Source organism: Aythya marila (assembly GCF_965140915.1).
Source record: "Aythya marila genome assembly, chromosome: 7".
In the NCBI taxonomy this organism is placed as follows: domain Eukaryota; kingdom Metazoa; phylum Chordata; class Aves; order Anseriformes; family Anatidae; genus Aythya; species Aythya marila.
The window spans coordinates 16,010,736-16,031,087 of record NC_139048.1 but is presented as its reverse complement, the minus strand read 5'-3'; the positions used below and the strand labels follow the sequence as shown (position 1 = coordinate 16,031,087).

The window sequence follows — 20,352 nt, the reverse complement described above, 5'->3', positions numbered from 1 at the left end:
CCATTTAAAGTATTCAATAATTGGTGTGGTTTAGTATTAGAATTCATATAGTCTTGTACATATTTAGATACTAAACTGGATTTTAAATTTTAAGTGGCAACTCTTTAGTCAGTGAAAATTGAGTCTTATCCCTGTTGGTTAAAGCTGCAGATCTGCTATGTGTCCATAGAATCTCAGGATGTGCATTTATGTGTAAGCTTCGGATCTTGAAAACCAGTCTTTCATCCTATTCAGCTGTACATTCCTCCTGTCTATTTTAATGAGATCAGTGGTGCACCAGTCATGAGATTATGGTAGTTTTTCCTTAATCCTACTTGCTTTATACAGTCTGTATTTCTTTTTCTTATTTTACAAAGTATGGCCCTAAGACTTTAGCACACCTTCTACTGCACATTATTCAAGCCTTCCTCTGAAGATAGATTCCTCTGCTCCTGCCTGCTTCTGGTACCAGTCTTTATAGTTTCTGAGTATCTCACTTTCTTTATAAATCCGTTGTGAGATGAAGCGATAGTATTCATTGTACCTTGGTCTTCCTCTGTGAAAGCAGTGGAAAGACAAGTGTTTACAATTTAGTTTCCTGCAATGAAGTGTCAGAAAACTATTTTTATACTTACTGCCATGAAAATTAACTAATTATCATTCAAAAATACTTCAGTCTTAAGTGATTGGCCTCATAGTCTTAACTGCTTTCAACTAGTTCCGATAGACTTCTGTTTTACTGAAATTGTACTTTGTGAGGTATAATGCACTTCACTTGCCTGAACATGAGCCAGCAGTGTGCCCAGGTGGCCAAGAGGGCCAATGGCATCCTGGCTTGTATCAGGAATAGTGTAGCCAGCAGGACCAGGGAGGTGATCATCCCCCTGTACTCTGCTCTGATGAGACCTCACTTCAAGTGCTGTGTTCAGTTTTGGGCCCCTCACTACAGGAAGGATATCAAGGCTCTGGAGCATGCCCAGAGAAGGGCTACCAAGCTGGTGAAGGGCCTGGAACTCCTGAAGGCTCCTGTGAGGAGCAGCTGAGGGAACTGGGGTTTTTAGTCTGGAGGAGACTCAGAGGAGTCCTCAGTGCTCTCTACAACTTCCTGAAACGAAGGTGTGGAGAGCTGGGAGTCAGCCTCTTCTCACAGGTTACTAGCGATAGGACTAGAGGGAACGGCCTCAAGTTGCACCGGGGAGGTTTAGGTTGGAAATGAGAAGACATTTCTTCTCAGAAAGAGCAGTCAGGCACTGGAACAGGTTGTCTGGGGAAATGGTGGCATCACCGTCCCTGGGAATGTTCAAGGAAGGGTTGGACTTGGTGCTTAGGGATATGGTTTAGTGGGAGACAGTGGCGGTAGGGTGATGGTTGGACCAGATGATATTGGAGTTTTTTTTCCAACTGTAATGATTCTATGATTCTTAAAAATTCATTGAAGTTGTAAGTACTGGATCTATAAAATACTTCACATCGCTGTACCAATAGGTGAAGCAAAAGACTTCTAAGCGTTCAATATGCTGATGTTCACATGTGCTAGTTTATGCAGAGGCACTGCTGACTGGGTACAATTTTAACTGAGATGTCAAGTTGCAAATTTGGATCCTTTTGTGTACAAGAAGTAGAAAGTATATTTTTTAAACATTTTGTTGTGATTTTTTTTTTTTTGTGGTGGCAAGAGGAATAAAAATGTGAAAACTAACAATTTCAAGGTTCTTGTACTATGCCTTGCAAATAAATGCCCAGTTGTGTGTAATTAAATTACAGCTCTTTGTAGTAGGAGCGGGAAGTGTATGCATTTGTGGGATTCATTATAGATCATCATGCTTTTGGTGTAAAAATGAGTTTGAAGCATTCGTGCTTTGGAAGCATCTTTTTCTGACACTGAACAAGGACAGAAACAGTTCATAACTTTCTCTTCGCATAGGACCATTGTGACTGAACAGTTGTAAGTATCCAAACTGGAACAACTTATTACAGTATTTAAGCTATCAGAATGCTTATCATAATACTGAGACATTTATCTTTAGAAAATGGAAATTCTACTGAAGAGAAATTTAACAGAAAGATATTCCTAAGATTTTGATTGTTTTGTGTCAAGGTAGAGCTCTGAGGAAAATGCTCATGAAAGGATCATTTATTGGGCAAGATTTTGGTAGCAGGAGAGCCTGGGAGCTGCCCCATGCCCAAGGTGCAGCAGGTAGATATGGCTTGAAGGAGGCCCATGGAGAGCCCGTGCAGGAGTAGGCTCCAGGCCAGAGCTGCAGCCTATGGAGAAGAGCCCATGCTGGGGGCCTGAAGCCAACTAATAGAGTTTCTGACAGAAATTCAAAGGTCCTGCTACTAGGGTCACTGGAAGAATTCTGATGAATTGTTTCAATAAGAGTGTTTAGATGTAGAGAGCTGACCTTGAAGTAAATCACTGAAACAAGATTTAAGATATGAACTAATATTTAGTATAAACCATCTCCTTGCTTGATTTAAAGAAAAAAACAACTTCCAAATTTTTGATTACAAAGTGATTTATTACCAGCCAAGTCAGTTACTGCTATGGTCCATAAACTCCTGAAAACTTGCCTATTGCCAAAACTCTGTTTAACACTGATGCCTACTTGTATTTACGCTACATAATTTGCAGTTCTTAAGCGAGTTAATCAAGTCATATACGTGTATTTCCATCTTGGAAGCTTTCTATCTTTCCTTACATGGGTTAAGTTGCCTTACTTCTAATTGAATTAGAACTTAGTGAGAAGTCCAGGTGGAGGCCAGTGGTGAGTGGTGACCCCCAGGGGCCTGTAGTCAGACTGGTGTTATTTAATGTCTTTTGTGACGTGGGCAGTGGCATTGAGTGTGCCCTCAGCAACTTTGTGGACAACACCAAGCTGAGTGGTGCAGTCAACATGCTGAAGATGAGGAATGCCATCCAGAGGGGCCTTGACAGGCTTGAGAGGTGGGCTTATGTGAATCTTATAAAATTCAACAAGGCCAAGTGCAAGGCGCTGCACCTGGGGCAGGGCAATCCCAAACATGTTTACAGGCTGGGTAATTAGTGGATTGAGAGCAGCCCTGTGGAGAAGGACTTGACTTGGAGGGATTGGCAGATGAAAAACTGAATGTGGGCTGTCAATACATGCTTGCAGTCCAGAAAGCCAGTTGCATCCCAGGTTCCATCAAAAGAAGTGTAGCTAGCAGGCTGAGGAAGGTGATTCTCCCTTTCTGTTCTGCTCTCATGAGGCCTCAACTAGAATACTACATCCAGGAGGCCTTCCCCCAACAGAAGGAGGATGTGGACCTGTTGGAGTGAGCCCAGAAGAGGGTGATGAAGATAATCAGAGGGCTGGAGCACAACTCCTATGAGGACAGGCTGAGGGAGTTGGGGTTGTTCAGCCTGGAGAAGAGAAGGCTCTAGGGACACCGTATAGCAGCCTTCCAGTACCTAGAAGGGGCCTATGGAAAAGCTGGGGATGGATTCTTTGTCAGGGGGTGTAGTGGTAGGACAAGGAGTAATTACTTTAAACTGAAAGCGGGTAGATTTAGATAAGGTATTATAAGTTCTTTATTCAGAAAGTGGTGAGGTACTGGAACAGGTTGACCAGAGAAGCTATGGATGCCCCATCCCTGGCAGTGTTCAAGGCCAGGCTGGATGGGGTTGGGGTGTCCCTGCCCATGTGATGTGGAACTGGAGGGGCTTTAAGCCCAAGCCATTCTGTGTCTGACATCATTGAAGCTTTTATTTCAGTGTCGGTGTAGTGTAGCCTTACTGAATACCCCTTTAACAGGCAGAGTGCAGTTAGAGGCATCCCAAAAGCAGACTTCTTTCTTTAATTTTATTGGAAATGAATCCAGTTTGTACATTGTGAACCCTCTGCAGTGCACACTAGAGCATGGTAAGTGATATGCTTGCTTGGAAAGCATAGATAAACTCTAATTAGCATTCAGCTAACTAAATATGTAAAAAACATTTAGTTTGTGCTCTGTTCCTGCTAGTTTCCATTTTGAAAATGTTAATTCATGGAGCACTTAAGGTCCATAAGTACATACACAATCCTGGAACAGTTTGCGTTTTCCCCTCTGTTTCTCCCCACCCCAGTTTTCCAGATGTCTTTTTAATGTCATAACCAAGAGAGCTATCACTATGAGTATTATGGTTGCATAGCAACCTCAATGTGATAAATAACTAGTGTAAAGTAGTCCTTTGCTGTATATTTCTTTTACAACAAGAACACTGCGGGAACCCAACTGTTTACTACTAAACTAACTAATAAAAGTCTTGAAGAAAAACATGCGATGTTTTATGACTAAACAAGAGTTAGCCTTATTATTTCTGGGCAATACGATGACATTATTGTACCATGTTATCGTAAAGTACCAAGTATTCAAGCATTATAATTTCTCTGCTTATAGAAAACCAAACCCCATCCTGTTTCTCCTCCTTAGATAATTAGAGTTGAAAGCACAACAGAAATATTTTATGTATGAAGGTAGCACACTGTTAAAATAAACTAATATAATGCCATAATTTCCAAAAGCATTAAAATGCCTATTCATCTACAATGAAAAAGTCATCTGTACAGAAACAAAACCCTAAACATGCACATACACAACATACAAGTTATATATTCCTAGTTTTATTTTCATGGAATGCTAATTTAGTTACAGTATGGCAGTTCATAACTACTGAAATGTGACATTTAATTCATCTCCAATGCTGCAGAACAATTTTGATTTATATATATTGTTTTAAAACAATCTTATTTTACATAGTTGAGGTCTCTGGTGGTTTTTAAGCTCTGATGCTTAAGCACACAGCAAGCTACAAACCTTAGGTTTTATATTTATACATATAGTCTATGTATTCAGACAACTGCTGTAAGTTATCTATAATTAAATATTTATAAAAGTGCATATATTGGTACATATGCACATCTAGAAATACACTTTTGCTACTGCCTCCCTTTTATAAAAAGCTGCTTAACATACAGCCATATTATTTTCACTCACTGCTATAAGTCTCTTACTATCTTTATTACATGATTTTAACTATTCAATTCCCTCAAACTGAATGTAGGTATTTTTATGTATATGTTTTCCTAAAGAAAAAAAATCTGCCCTATTCCTGTAAGAAGCTTTAAATCATGCATCAGTTTAGTAAACAGTCATCACTTTAGCATGGATTTTAGAATCCTAGACAGTGTAAAATCTACTTCTGGAAAATGTTTGTATATTTAATTTCTTTTTAGTTACAAAAAAATATATAGGATTGAAACATACTGAATACGTGCATCTCTCAAAGTGGCTATATTCTAGCCTTATAGATAAATTAAAAAAGTACACCCCTGCTAACAGGATGCGAATAGGGCCTCAAATAGACCATTACCTGTATTTAGTATAGTTCATTACAGTAAAAAGTTCAAGTCAGCTGTTCTCTCAAGATGGTGTCAAAAGACTGAAGAGTGTATTTATAATCAATATACAAAGGTGGGTGCACATACCTAGTGCCATTCAATTACTTAATACTTTCAAGGCTTCTGGGCTTTGCCTCTGGTGATACAAGTCCTGAAATGATCTGAATGAAAGTTTAAGTTGAAACATTTTTTAATACTTCATAAAAGCAAGTTGTGTTTAAAAGAAAAATGTACACTGAACAACCTGAAGTACTCACTTGAAACAACTGTACAGAACTATTACAGATACAGAAAGAAAAAATGGTGACTTACGTCAAACAGAAGTAACGTTTGTTAATGTATGTAAAAACCTGCTTTGTTTTATTCTTCTACCAAGTAAGAATTTGCAGCCATTCAGAACAAGTAAAATTCAAACCACCTTGCAATGTTTACATTTAAAGTTCTTTTATACAGTGCAAATGTTTAAGACAGAATAACTCCCCAGTGAAACAGGTGACACTAGTCAGTGCCAGTCTTTTGAAAATTCTTTCAATAAATCTATTTACACATTAAGCTAAAGGTTCACTATATATGCTTTGAAGTTTGCTGAATATCAGCAGAAAAAATACGTGAACTAGCAGCAGTTGTATTACAAATATATGATGGTTACTTTAACGAATGCATAAAGTTTTCAAGACTGTATTCAGTATCATACTGTTCTTGATCCCATAGTTCTCCAAGGTTTTCGAGTACTGATTTCATTGATGCTTTCCCAGAAGAGGTAGAGGTATCAGCTTTTTCAGTTTTTCCATCCTTCAAAAAAAAAAAAAAAAAATCAATATAGAGAAGATTTTTTTCAGAAATATTTTCTGATTGTGAACATATATTCCTAATTTTCCCTTTATAAGTAATTCCTACAAAATTATTTAAGTCTGACTGGGAACATTACACCTCCCTTACTCCTGTTTTTCAGAGAGCTAACTTCTATTCATTATTCTATTTCAGGTATTCATTTAGTTAACTTTCATATTTCAAAGCAAACCTTTTCCCTAAGCATTCTCTAGTTTTGGTAGCTATTTGTAAAAACGGCTCTTTACCTTGTCAAGAGTGAACAGATCAAGAAGCTGTTCTGTTCCCATGCTCTGTAGGCTTGCATTTTCTTGGCTGATTACTGTATTTGCAATATTCATTTTGAACTTCTGGAGACCCATAATCTTCTCCTCCAGAGTTCCCCTGGTTATCAGGCGATATACATTAACAACACGTTTCTGAAAGGGGAAAAACAAGGTAAAAAAAAAATAGTATCTTTGGTATTCAAGAAAGCATAACCTTTTTATATATTTGTCACAGATGGCCTGGAAGCAGCTTAGCTTAGATTTACCCTTCCGTAATTGTACTTTCAATTTTGACTGATGTTAGGCAAAAAGAATGAGTATGAAGCTATGTCAGTGGAAGCATTTAACTAGGTTGAAACCACCAGAGATCACTTGTGTTATAAGCTACAACCTTATCCAAATCTGAAGAAAGAAGGGTTCAGTAAGAGAAAATGTATGGGAAATTATGAGTTGTTTACCTGCCCAATTCGGTGTGCACGGTCCATGGCTTGCAGGTCTCTCATTGGGTTCCAGTCATGTTCCACAAACACTACTGTATCTGCCCCTGTCAAGTTAAGTCCCAATCCACCAACATGAGTGGTGAGCAACAGAACATCAATAGATGGGTCATTATTAAACCTGTATATAAAAAATAATAAAGTTAAGCATGGTATAATTAATTAATTACATAATGGAATCACAAACCTCAACTGCTTAAGGTTCCTTTGTATTCAGTGGTAGCTGATCTAATACTGAGTAAGAAGTACAAAAATATTAAGTAGCTGATTACTAATTAAATTCTAAATAAAAAAAAGCTGACAGGTTTAGTGGTCAAAAACAACAAAAGTTATAATCTGAACAAGAGAAGTACTATGATATTTCTGGCATTATTTTGTTCCAACCCATCGTCGCCATCTCCCCCACCTTCTCAGACACTTGAGTGTTCTCATTTCTTCTGGCAGCACACTCAGATTTTTCTCTAATTTTTACTACAGTAAAAGTTAAGCTTCTAAGGATCCAAGCATATGCTTCAAGAGCCATGGTAAGCATGTAGTAGAAAATAGCTCTAATGTTCCCATATACCAAGTCTCTTAGGGCTCTTCCTCCAACAAGGAGTAGATTATCTTACAGTTAAGATCCTCTGGTTTAACCAAGGTTTACAGAGACAAAAAAGGTCTCCAAGAGCAAAAGACTGTAAAAATGAAACTGATCATTTCCAGGATCAGCATGACATACACAAAGGATAACACAGAACACCGAGGTGCTTCACAAGTTAATGCATTTGTTTTTAATATAAACCTCTTCATATACCACTTGTCACAAGTATACCCACATACTCCTGTTTTGCCTTCAATTTGGTTATGTCTTTACTACTGAAGTAATAGAGGAAGAGCAGATAGAATCATTAAGGTTGGGAAAGACCTCCAAGATCATCTCGTCCAACCGTTCCCCAACCACCATTACCCAGTAAACCACGTCCCTAAACCACATCTTCACTATACACATTAACTGAATGGAAGTTTTGGGGAAAAATTTCAGTTAATGTGCATAGTGAAGATGTGTTTTAATTCTTTACCAGATTCAACTTCAAGATTTGTTTTTAAAAGTCATCCAAAATAGGCAATACTTCAGTTGTGTTGCAGTCTCTTGCTATTAACATAAGCTTTCACTTGTGGAAGTGCTGTATTTATTTATTTATTAAGTAAATTAGGCAGTGATGACCTGACAGTACAATACAAAATCAGTCACAGGCATGCTAAACTTCAGTATTTCTATATATAGAAAAGGTCCCACGAGCAAGAACAGCTTTGTTCCACAAACAATATAACTCATTGCAATTGTCTTTCTATTGGTCATGAACACACATGCTTACCGTGAAACAATGGAATGCCTCTGGCCAGCAGGTATGCTACCATCTAGTCGTAAATAAGTAACTGAAGGTAACTGAGGTCTGAGAAGGTCATGCTCCACTATATCCAGCATGCTCTTAAGTTGACAGAAAATAAGTATTCTGTGCTGGGCCACAACAGCTTCTGTACCACTCTCTGAAGATCCACCATTCCCCAAACCACAGTCTAGCAGCAGCTTTAAGTAAAAGAGCATTAAATTAAGGTATGTCAAAGTGACAGTAAATCCCATGTAAATATTGCCATGGGATGGACTACCAAAAGTAAAAGAGAAACCCAGTCAATGACAGAAAGAAGTCTGTAAATGATAGCCACTCAAATGACATAGGGGACAGTTGGACTGTGGAGTCAGACTATGATAAATTTTCAAGAGTTGTCAGAATATAAATCCTACTGTAAATAAAACAAAATGAAGAAAATTAAAGTCTTTAACATCATCTAATTTTGTCAAGTTAATAGTCTCCTGTATAGTAAATAGGAGAAAAATGTTACTCCTTGCTCTCACATTGCAGAAAGAAGCAGAATAAAAGTATGGCTTCTGACAAGGCAGCAAATATTATGTAAACCTCATTGCTTTGAAACAAGTTTGCCCTTTCTGTTCTACCTCTCATTTCAAGTTTCCATGGCTAAACAGCAAAATAGTGCATAAACCTTAAAGGAAATCCTTGTACTTTATTTCATCTGCTACTTAACTCATGTTTTTAACCAGTTTTCAATTTGGTGGAATCTTAAAACAGCAAGCTGTAACATCAATAGAGACATACTAAGGCACAATGTAGAAGTCTACTTACTTGTTTTAAAGCAGACAACTTAGGTGCATGTTGGATATCTCGAAGGGATGAATTATGAGCTGCAAGTTGATCTGTAATTCTTTTATATTCTGGATGCTGGGTTGTTAGCACTAGTGCTGGATGGTTGCATAGCTTTCGTAAATATTGCAATGCCTTTGATTATTAAAGGAATAATAAGAAACTGTTAGCAACAGTATAATTACAGGTAAGTATTGAAGCTACTTGGCCACATTCCACAAGTTAGACTTTAAGGTATATTTTCATTCAATTGCAGTCACACCTTTAGATTAAGAAAACCTGTTAAGACATTAATACATAATTTAAGCATAATAGCTATATATCACTATTGAGGCAAACTAATCCAAAATTATAAAATATTTTTCTTAGACTGTATGGCCACAGTTGTTTAAGTTAACTATTATCATTATCAGTTTCAGTTAAACACAGAAATATAATTACCATGAATAAGTGAACGAGTTAGTCACAAATATTCAAGTAAAATGTACCTGAAATACATGGCCTGTAGCCTTAAGCTTTGGTTTTTCAGTTTCTTCACTCATTGAAATTGAAGAAACTGTTTCATCAATATCACATTTGGCACGGGACTTGGCAAAGTCTTCGTAAAGCTGAACCTGTAAACCAGACCCCAGACAGAAGAATAAGTATGCATTTCCCCCTCCCCAAGAGAAATAAGATGAACAGTCATTTTTCAAATTTAATTTCAAGTTCAGGTAATGAATTTGCAGAAAACCAGAAGGCTAGTTGATCTTGCTTTGCATATAAACATTAACAGTGTAATCACTTATAAGTTAGTTTCTTTCAACTTGGAAGGTATTTGTGAAGAAACTCTACAGATGCCTGTAAATTGTTCTTGTAGAATTAGACAGAAATTAAGTTAAAGAAATACTCTACTGGACAGAACATAGTTTTCAGCACGTGCTACTAGAAAAATGTCTTAGTATTGTAGCACAAGAGAAATGTCAGACGCGGTATCCAATTGACACAGGAATACAGAAGTGCAAGCAGTTCCCTTCTGGTCTTGTATCTGTGCTAAAAAAAAAAGTGCTAGGCTTCCAACCACTTTTTAAACATACCTGTAAAGGACTGAGAATACAGTAATAATCTTGAATAATTTTGGGTGGAAGATCTTGCAGAACATCCTCTTTCATTCTCCTTAGCAGGAATGGCAGAACTTGGCGGTGCAGTGCTTCCATTGCAAGAACCCCTAAGTGAAGGAAACAGCAGCAGTAAGCATTGTAGAAAATACTTCCAAACATTCAGCACTAAATAAACCCTTTTGTTGAAACTGGCTACACTTTCTCTTTTTGTTAGCAGTTCTCATTTACAAATACAAGAAAACCAGGATTTAATATTTGATCCTTACCAGCCTCTTGTTCGCGACTGGAGCTTCGGGCATCTCTACTTGCCAATATTGGTTTGCCATAACGAGCTGCAAATTGGCGTTCAGTACCCAAAAATCCTGGCATAAGGAAGTCAAACAATGACCACAACTCTAAGACGTTGTTCTGAACATAAAAGAAACATTTGTTAAATTATTTTCAAACGTAATGAATTGTTCCAAATTATCAGGAACATTTCAATAAATATTTAACACTGCTAGAAGATTACAAATGTAACATCTCAACACAATTCTGAACTGCTTAAAACCTGGGGTATTTTTCATCAGCTCAAATCACACACTCTTTAACACCTAAATGGAATTTCTACTGTGTCTGATGTCTTAAGCCACACCCTGAATTCTTCTGGGCAACAAAACCCTCCTGGGTTGCCAGTGGTCTTAATCCTGGATGAGACAGATTCTCCAGAGACAAATCGTGCCTAGCACTTAAAAAGTGGTAGTCTTGTCGCAAACAATACCATGGATCCTGCACCCATTCACCCCAGTATATGGGCATACCGGGAAAGGAAGAAGATTGAGTTTCAAGCAGTTAGTAATTAAAAGCTTATTTTACAATGTTTACTTGGAACTGGACAACTCTGATCAGCAGCACAATAAAACAATGCAAAATAGAGCCTCTTTCTTGTTCCTAACTCCCTAGCTTTCTTGTTCACCCAGCTCTGTAGAAAAAAAGGATAGCAGTTACCTGGATTGGTGTCCCAGAAAGAATTATCCTGTAATTGGCTGTCAGCTGTTTTACTGCTTTTGATAGTTTTGTTTTTCCATTTTTTATTACATGGCCTTCATCAAGAATGCAGTAATTAAACTTAATATTTCTAGAAAATAAGAACATAGACTTAAGTAGCATAGATTAAAGTTTTAATCTATTGAAAACCTCAGAAAACCAACCAATTCTTACCTGAAGAAATCAATGTCGTTTCTCACAACATCGTATGAAGCTACTATGAGATTGTGTCTTTTCACCTGGTGTTGCAATCTTAACAAAAAAGAGAAAGTCATAACTGAAGTGTTCCTTACATACATCTTATACTGCAGCCTTTAAAAGTATTGTCACAAGTTGTACTATGTCCACAAACTATGCTTCAGTTGTAAAGTGAATTACAAAACTGTGATATTTTACTCTGCCCAAGTCATAACTGCAAAGTGCAAAATGCCTTACCTTGCTCTTTCAGTAGGAGGTCCTGTATAGTGCAAAGGATTAAGATATTCCTTGGAGCAAAACTTTCCCACTTCATCCACCCAGTGTCCCGTGAGTGTAGGAGGACACACCACCAAGGAAGGAAGAGGAACACTGTCCACCAGTTTTGTTCTTGCATATTCTTGAGCCCTTTAAGAATATCAAAACCAAAGCATGTGTTTGTTTTGGTGTTTGTTTTCTGTAGTTGTCTTTGGGGTGGTGGTCACAAAACAGCTGAGGCTGGAAGGGACCTCCAGAGGTCATCTGCTCCAATCCCCCTGCTCAAAGCGGGCCACCTGCACCTGTTTGCCCAGGACCATGTCCAGAATCATAACCATAGATAAAACCTGCTGCTGTTGAAATCCTTAAGATAGAACATTAATTTAAGCTTACCTGAGGCAATGATCCCCTGCTAGAATACAAATGGACTGTAAAGTTTTTCCTAAGCCCATATCATCACAAAGAATTCCATGAAGTTTGTATTTATTGAGAAACGCCAACCAGTTAACTCCATCCTGAAATCAGAAAACAAAGAAGTGACTCAGAATTAAAAAATAACTCTTTTGGCTAGCTGAACTTCACTTCAAACATCAGCGTGTTCTATCTTCTGTTACTGCCAAGTTATGAGTCATTTCCCTACCCTACATCCTTCATATATAAATACAAACTCCCAAAGTACAACTGGGTGTTGCACCAGAGTCTGTAAGTTCCAAAAAACAAAACAAAAACAACAACAACCACCACAACCAAGGATCCTCATAGATGCATATGCTACATCCCATTCACTCAAATCAGAGAATAAAGGTAGAAACATAAAAGGCCAAACAGAACAAGGAGGCCTGGCTTTGCAGTGGTGAGCTACCACAGGCAACCCAAGTAAGGCAGAGCCCATTGGCCATTCCTTGAGAAAAATTAAGAGAATCAAAAGGGGAAACAAATAATTGAAGAAATAGAATTGAATGCGTTTCTTATGTTGGTCTTCCTTACCCAAGAGTCTAATATGCACATTGTTCAGATGATAAAGAACAAACAAAACTGACAAAAACAACGCACATCGCCGAGCAAAACACCCAACGCCCAAATGACTCCTACCCTTCCATAAAATCCCATCAGATCAGAACTTACTACTTTAAAATATAAATATAAGCTGTTACCTGCTGGTATTTTCTGAGCTCTGCTTTGATTGGTACTGGAATTTTATAATTTTCCAGTTTTTTTCCATCCAGTAATTGTTCCAGAAAGTGGCGTTCCTTAGCTTTCATTCGTATTAATTCTTCAGACATGTTTGGTGGATCTGGTATACCAGCCTAAAATAGTTTTTTTAAAGCAGCAATGTTAGGGCTACAATACTTAATTCTCACATAGATAAGAAATAAAACCTCATCCAAGCTTAGATATTTTAAATAGGTAGCAAAGATATGCAATCTTCTTAACTGTATAAATCCATATTCTGTGCTATACCTGTTTGATTCCTTGCAGATCAACTCATCCAGAGTTGTATGATGCACAGCACAAATTGTGCTCCAATGGGCACGATGAAAAGCTTATATAAACTTGCGAAGAAGAGGGGAAATCCTGGTCATGTTTGTAAGACTTTACAATGGCTGAGCTATTGTTCCTCTAACCAGGCAGTTTCTCTGGCTGGAGAATCTTTTGACACCTACTTCTTAGCCACAAGCTACCATCCAAAGTTAGATGGATTTCTCCTACAGATCTTAGTGGGATTATATTTACACGCTGAAGTCTGTAGGACAAATTCAAACAAATGAAAACAACAAAGAAAAAAGAAAGTTTAATCCCCCCCAGCTTCGTAGCGGCAGACCATGACTTCCTAGGTATTTCCCATACCAGGCCAGAAGCCCAAAGAAAGTATCCGTGGATAGCAAGTATGCTCAACAGACATTCTTTCTTGTTAATAATACAGTAGCAAAAGAGGCATTGATGTGTTCATCAGCACATCTCTAATCCCAGTTTCCTGGGCTACCTCCACTTTGAGGAATGTGAAATTTGAAAACTCAAGTTACTATTGCTTAGGGAGAGCTCCTGGCTGAGAAGAATACCTCAGGTCTGTCAAGTAATTCCACCATATGTGTGTTTAATAAAGGAAGAGGGAACTAACCCAGATTACGTACACTGTAAGTGTTCTAGTAAGGTATTTAAGTACATACACACAGACAACAGCCTACTTCTTTAAGTGCTCCTCCTACCCTCCCTTTTAAAAGAATTATGTCTTAAGTGCGAGTCTCATGCCAGTTAATTTGGTTCAAATATATTTTAAGATGAATGATTTATATAATAATCCTTCTCTCAGTCAGATATAAAAATGTTTCTGGTGCAATAGAATGAACAATGAAATTGAGAATAAAAATACAGGAAACTGAGCATAGGTAAGTTCTCAATTCATTTATTGCAAATTCTTTTCTATTCTTCTCAATTAGAAATGAATATGACAATACAAATTATAAACTCCCAATTATATTCAGACGTGTAGTACCTTTACTTATCCATTATCTGAAATAAGGTCTTGCATTTCTAAAAACAAAGTTTTTAACTATGGAGAAAAAACATGAACTATCATACATACGTATGTAAGCAGATAATAAAACAAGCATTCTACACTTCGAAGAGATGCTCAGTAAAGAGTGCTAAAATAGCTTTAAAAAAATGCAAGCTACGTATCCCATAGGACTGTATTTAGAAAATGTATGAAGAAAAGCACTAGTGTGAATGGCACTGGAACAAACAGCAGCATGCCAGTCAGATTGTTCACCTTGACAGTTGCTTTTGCTGTTCTCACTTTCAACTTAAACATTTTAGTTTAAGCATACGGAAAGTGCTTCATTTAAGGCAGGTCGCTAATTATCAGATTCTAAGGTTCTATTACACTACATTAAAAATCAAGATAGTAACAGATACTAAATCAAGTAAACTGGCTTTTTTTTTTTCTTTCCAGTTTAAAACATGCAAATGAATTCTGAACCGTCTTCTGTTACCATCTGGTGGTGAAAATAAGTTACTTGGAAGACTTAAAGTCTTTGAAGTGCAGTATTAAAAAGCGTCTGATGTATGCATCTTGTAGGAAGAGTGAAAAACAGAAACAGATCTGTACTGATTAAACACCACTGGATCATATATTTCGCGTTCTACCAAAAGCTGTGGGTTGTGGCTTTTGATTTTAAAAGAGGTAGAATAAGTACCTGTACTCATCTCCAGACTATTTCTACCATTGCTGTTTATTTACTCTGTTTAAATCAGAGTATCGGTTTGTATGTGTTTCTTGACAATGAACAACAAACATACCTTTTTATTTTAACATTAATTTAGAAAATTGTTCATAAAGGGTCCAGTTTTACTTATTTTACATTATAAAGAATACATTGTCAGTTACTTGATATGGACTGAAAGTGTATAGAGACAACTTTTACTCAGCATGTAACAAACCAGAAACTTGGGCTGGTAGAAAAGTGGAGACAAAACAGTTCACATATTCCATATACTTAAAACTTCAGCTTACCTCAAGAGGCATTAGTCTAATTAGTGTTGCAAAGCACTGAGTAGCCATGAAACGTACGCTGTCCGTCTGATCACTCATTCTACCCAGAACTGGAACCACCAGAAGAACGATGTATGGAACAATACCTACATCCAGCTGTTCCATTACACCTGGATCAGCTATTAAGGAATAGTTTCTACCAGTTCAGGATTGTCTGACATCATTACATACCTGGCAGATTTCACTCACAATAGGTGCAAGTCATTAATACATTACTTTAGAGAAACAAGATTTGTTTGAACTTGATTGGAACAAAGAAATGAAAAAATAAAATTGTCTGATCTACCCCAGTTAGATTTAGTAGAATTCCACTACTAACCTCAGTGCACCTTGATGGCACAAAATATTGACATTACTGTTTGTCAGTTTTATTCATTCTTTAGCTTGTTCTCAGAGGGTAACATGGAAAATAAATACTGAATTGTCTCCAGTAAAACTTCACTTTTTTTTTTTTTCCACATCAATAAGAAAAGCAACGGAAATAAGTTTCTTATATTTGTTGTCTACAGGAGGAAGACATTTTACCTCAATTCCTCTTCCCATTATTTTTAGACAACAGCTTTTGCTCCCCACATTATACAAATGAAAAGAGTCTTTTGCATTTTTGAATACTCAAGCAAGGATACATGCAAGTGCTTCAATTGCACCTTCTTGTTTGGTGTTGTCATCTATTGCTCCCAGCCACGGTAGAACTTGCTCTAGAAAGATATTCATTGTTTCCATGGTAGCTATTTTGCTCATAACACCTACACAACGAGCAGCCATGTGTCTCACTGCAGTGCTGGGATGTTGAAGGCACATGTAAAGATGAGGCAAGTGCTGAATTAACTGAATAGAAGGTGGGGAAAAAAAAAGAAGTTAGCATGAGCTATTAGCAAATTACTAAATTATTCTGAAGTAAACAGTTTCTTTAAATCACTGTTGCTTCCCAAAGAATGGTTAAGATGGCTCCTTCACATGATCTAATTTTCAGAACTGAAAAATTCTTTCAGAAGAGAAGTTGAATTTAAATCCAGCTTGCAAGTTTGTCCTAGACTGGCCCCATTTAAGTTTAGGCAAAATGAAGGACATGAAGGCCTAAAACAGTGGCAATGAACAGACTAAACTGCTTCATTCAAAAAGCTGCTTTGGAATACGATTACCAGAGGATGAAGCTGAACATCCATTGAAGCTGCTGTTGTTTCAAAAACCTGTAAAGAGTTTACTAGCTCCTGGGCAGGTGCATCTCCTTTTTCCAGCAAGGACTTTCGGTCTGTTAAAAAACAGAAAAGGTGTTCAGTTTCAGATTAACATGCTGTCTCCATCCTAGGTAGTCCCTCAGCTTAAATCAAAAGTATAGTTACCAAAATTGTTTATGTGAATGTTGTTCCTTAATGAGCCAACCATAGCATCCCAGAGATGTGGCAATCCCGTTGCCATTTCAGCACCAAAATGTTTAGCTATAGTAGATAAGGCAAACTCAGCTCCTCTTCTCTGAACAACATATGGTTTCTGAGCCTAGAATTAAACAATTCAGTAAATTAGTGAGGACAGATTCACTTAAGAATGAAGTCCATTTTTTTGGTTTGCTTCAAAGAAGCTTCATTTTCTAAACAAACTTAGAAGATGATGAAAATTAAGTTTGCTCATTTGGTAAGAGTGCTTACATAGGAGCGTTGTCAGGTTATTAACATAAGGTCAAACTCAGAAGCATTGTTTTTGCATTCAGAAGTTATACAGACACTTGCTACACAGGCCCTAAACTGTAAGACTATTTTATTATTTATGGTTAAAAAAGACAAAACAACAACAAAACAAACAAAGCAAAAATATCATTCTACACACGACCACGCTATTGATTTTTCTGGATGATAATTATTTTCAAGGAAGCTCCCATTGTTACACAGGCATTTGATTTTGATAGTGGGAATTTATAACATGCAAGTTGATATTTTTCTTCACTTTTTTTTTAATGCAGGTAAAATGAATGTCTTTTATACCAGATTAAGTTTTATACATTTGGGCATGTGGCTCTTGCTGACACAAACCCATTTCATCTCTAAGCCTTCCAACTGGTTCCAGTTCCAGAACTTCAGATATTGCCAATATGGAGGACACCAAGAACAGCAACACATTAGCTAAACTTTCCAAAGCAATATTGGATGTGTTATTAACTCCTTCTCCCGATCCCACCCTCTTCAGAGTTGAAATTGGTATAAATCTCCTTAATAATTAAGAATAAAATCCACAATGGTGTTCAGTAATCATAGTTATGATTAGGATCACGTTAGATCATTTGTAGTTTTCTATGAATAAAACAGCTACAGAAAAAGGTTTAACACATCAGGTATGGAGGTCAGATGTACATCCTAACTCTAGTTGAATTTGAAGTAGTTTTTAATGCTTCTGAGTTTCCACTACGCATCACGATGACCAAAATTTAATGTGGGTATCAGGATGCAATCACAGCATTGGGGAAATCCATTGCGATAATCATAGTATAAATCCATACAAATGGATTTTCACAGAGAAACTCGTATAGTGTACTAAATGTAAAATATTTCAGAAGTATTAATTTGCTTAATGACACACATCATAAAGTAATACATACTGATTGCATCACAGAATTATTCATCAACATTACATTCTCTCAGGGAAAGATCCTGGACAATCTTTTTGTAATGCTATTGACTTCACTGAATTCAAACTAATAAAGGGGAGGGGTGGACATGCAAGTTGAAAATGCAAGTCTTTGGACTTCACCTCGTCAAGTTCTGTAGGAATGCTTCCACTACTGCTGGTGGGGAGGTCTGCAATTGGCGCTTTTGGAGCTTTTGGAGTAGGGCCTCGTCGACTTGTGATGGCAAAAGCAGCTTTCTGGTGTCTGTACAGTGTAATTATTCCCCTGTGCTTAGTAACGGTATGATGCATCCCATCTTTGTCGGAGTTGGGCCCTACAACAGAAGACAGAATAGCTGACAACAATTTAAGCTGTGGTTTAAAAAGTAGGTGGAAGCGATAGCCACCTACAAATCATCTGCAGATCTCAGCATGCTTTGAAAAAGATGGATAAGCATCATCATCCTCAGGGACAGAAAAATAACAAGTACAGAGTAGAATTACTCTGTTAAGAGCATATTAAAGACTTGACAAGGAAATTTGTGTGCAAACTGCCAGATGAATTCTTGCTCATCAAGAAACAGAGTAAGACTTCAGTCAAATAAGAAACCTTTGCACAAGTTTTTAAATATACTGATGCCATCAGTATCTTTTGGTTTGTTGATGTTTCTATTTAATTGGTTTAATTTTCAATCAGATATCAATGTATTACTCCTCTGAGATGAAGATGTATATGTTATGAAAAAAATAAAATGTATAATGGTAAAACCTTAAAGTTAGTTAAAAAAACGTTGTATTTTTAATGGTTTTAATTTGCATTGTTCAATTAATCCATACATTTTTGGCAATGAACTGTCATCTAAAGAAAGCCCATGTCCGTAGTATGTGCAGGATTTTTTGTCCATTTCAAACACTCATCTTTCTACTAGACTACAGAACATAACACAAGTCAGATTTTTTTTTCCTACTGACAAGATACTCTCTGGTTCCATGGTGATGCAGTTTCAATGAAAAGCTTCGTATCGCAGGTAAATGAAGTTGATGATGATAGGTGAACAACAGTAAATAACAAAGTCAGAACTAGTCTTTTATACACAGTTTATGAAAAATACATACAGCATTAACCTATACACTCTGTGCAACTGCAAGATACCTGAATGAAGTAATTACTAATAAATGAAGACTTAGTTGCTAGCATTTTAAAAACACTGAAAGCATGACTCACTCATTTTTAACAGTTCAGAGACAAGCACGGGCATATTGTTAAGATCTCAGCAGTATCATACCTTTTGAATTTTCATGGCTACTCTGAGGCTGTGCAGGACACGCTGCCAGTGGGGTAAGATGTGGATCCACGCAGAGGGAGTTGCAGAGATTTTTTATAATCTTTGAGTTGGGACAAGGAGACCGCGTTGTACACTGCTGAAGTAACTTTGCTATGCATGAAGCCACATAGTTCTGTACTAATGTATTCTCCTCTTTTTTGATAGCTTCCATTAAAGGTTTTATAACAGGATTTAATTTTTCTGGAAGTTGCTGCAAGTTTACAACTGCACATGCAGCAAAAGTGTGGACTCGCAGATGCAGCACTTGCCACTCTTGATTTGTTTCTGTAACAGTCATTTGGACTTGTTGTCTTTTACTGTCCAACTGTTGTAGAAGTTTAGGATTCAAAGGAAAGGATGATGTCACTTCATTGAAAACAGAAGTAACCTAATAAAGAGGAAGAAAAAGTTACAAATCTGTTTCGTTATAAAATGGGATAACCTCTAAACACCATAGTTTTCATGGTAGAAGAGTCATTTCAACAGGTGTTTTCATCTCAAATTTTCCAGCAAATAACAGGAAATGCTCCAAAATTTAGTTTCTGGAATCTTGAACTTCCAATTCAAGGGAAAAAAGTAGACATATTAAAAACATTTTAATTCTGGATTGTGAAAGCTAGAAGAGGTTTAGATACTTCCCAAAATGTATCCTATACCCACCAGATCTATCCAGATATTTTGGTTTATCAATAAGAAAAAGATAGAGTGATGAGGAACATGCTATGAATACAATAGGCCAGAAAGGATGTGTAAGGTTCTGTGCATGCAGAAGTTATTTCTAAGCTGATTTTCCTTTGAGGCAAGACAGGCTGGGATAAAATCTAAGGAAAAAGTCAGAGTACAGCAGTTGCAGGACTTGCCTTATTTCCCCTCCTCCCTCCAGCTGCATGACTATTGTTGCTTAAATTTGTCACAGGAAATGGATCACAAGCACCGTGAACTCATGGAAACACTGAGCTTATTCTACTGATAGGACAGCTGGACTCTAAAGTACATGAAATATGGCAGCTTTTGAGGGCTAGTCTAAGAGTTGTTTGTTTGTTGTTTGTTTTTTTAATTGCCTTTTAAATGTTTGGGTCAAGATTTTTTTATTTTTTTTTTTAAACTATGAAGCAGTATGAACCCAA

General features: G+C 37.1%; 1 protein-coding gene across 2 annotated transcripts in view; it reads right to left on the bottom strand.

Moving 5' to 3' along the window:
• Positions 1-2,606: 2,606 nt before the first annotated feature.
• BTAF1 (B-TFIID TATA-box binding protein associated factor 1) overlaps positions 2,607-20,352 on the bottom strand; it is a 47,777-nt gene continuing 30,031 nt past the window's right edge. Inside the window, exons 20-38 of one of the 2 annotated variants that reach the window (XM_082764494.1) lie at positions 19,187-19,613; positions 18,045-18,235; positions 16,646-16,799; positions 16,445-16,554; positions 15,929-16,130; positions 15,264-15,412; positions 12,904-13,056; positions 12,143-12,264; positions 11,732-11,899; positions 11,471-11,548; positions 11,258-11,387; positions 10,537-10,678; positions 10,247-10,377; positions 9,659-9,784; positions 9,153-9,305; positions 8,328-8,539; positions 6,934-7,093; positions 6,458-6,628; positions 2,607-6,173 (exon numbers count right to left, since the gene is read on the bottom strand). In XM_082764494.1, the coding sequence (XP_082620620.1) occupies positions 6,027-6,173; positions 6,458-6,628; positions 6,934-7,093; positions 8,328-8,539; positions 9,153-9,305; positions 9,659-9,784; positions 10,247-10,377; positions 10,537-10,678; positions 11,258-11,387; positions 11,471-11,548; positions 11,732-11,899; positions 12,143-12,264; positions 12,904-13,056; positions 15,264-15,412; positions 15,929-16,130; positions 16,445-16,554; positions 16,646-16,799; positions 18,045-18,235; positions 19,187-19,613 (3,126 nt within the window). In that variant the 3' untranslated portion in view covers positions 2,607-6,026. The remainder of the gene's footprint in view (positions 6,174-6,457; positions 6,629-6,933; positions 7,094-8,327; positions 8,540-9,152; positions 9,306-9,658; positions 9,785-10,246; positions 10,378-10,536; positions 10,679-11,257; positions 11,388-11,470; positions 11,549-11,731; positions 11,900-12,142; positions 12,265-12,903; positions 13,057-15,263; positions 15,413-15,928; positions 16,131-16,444; positions 16,555-16,645; positions 16,800-18,044; positions 18,236-19,186; positions 19,614-20,352) is intronic. The other variant, XM_082764495.1, reaches the window with a different exon arrangement.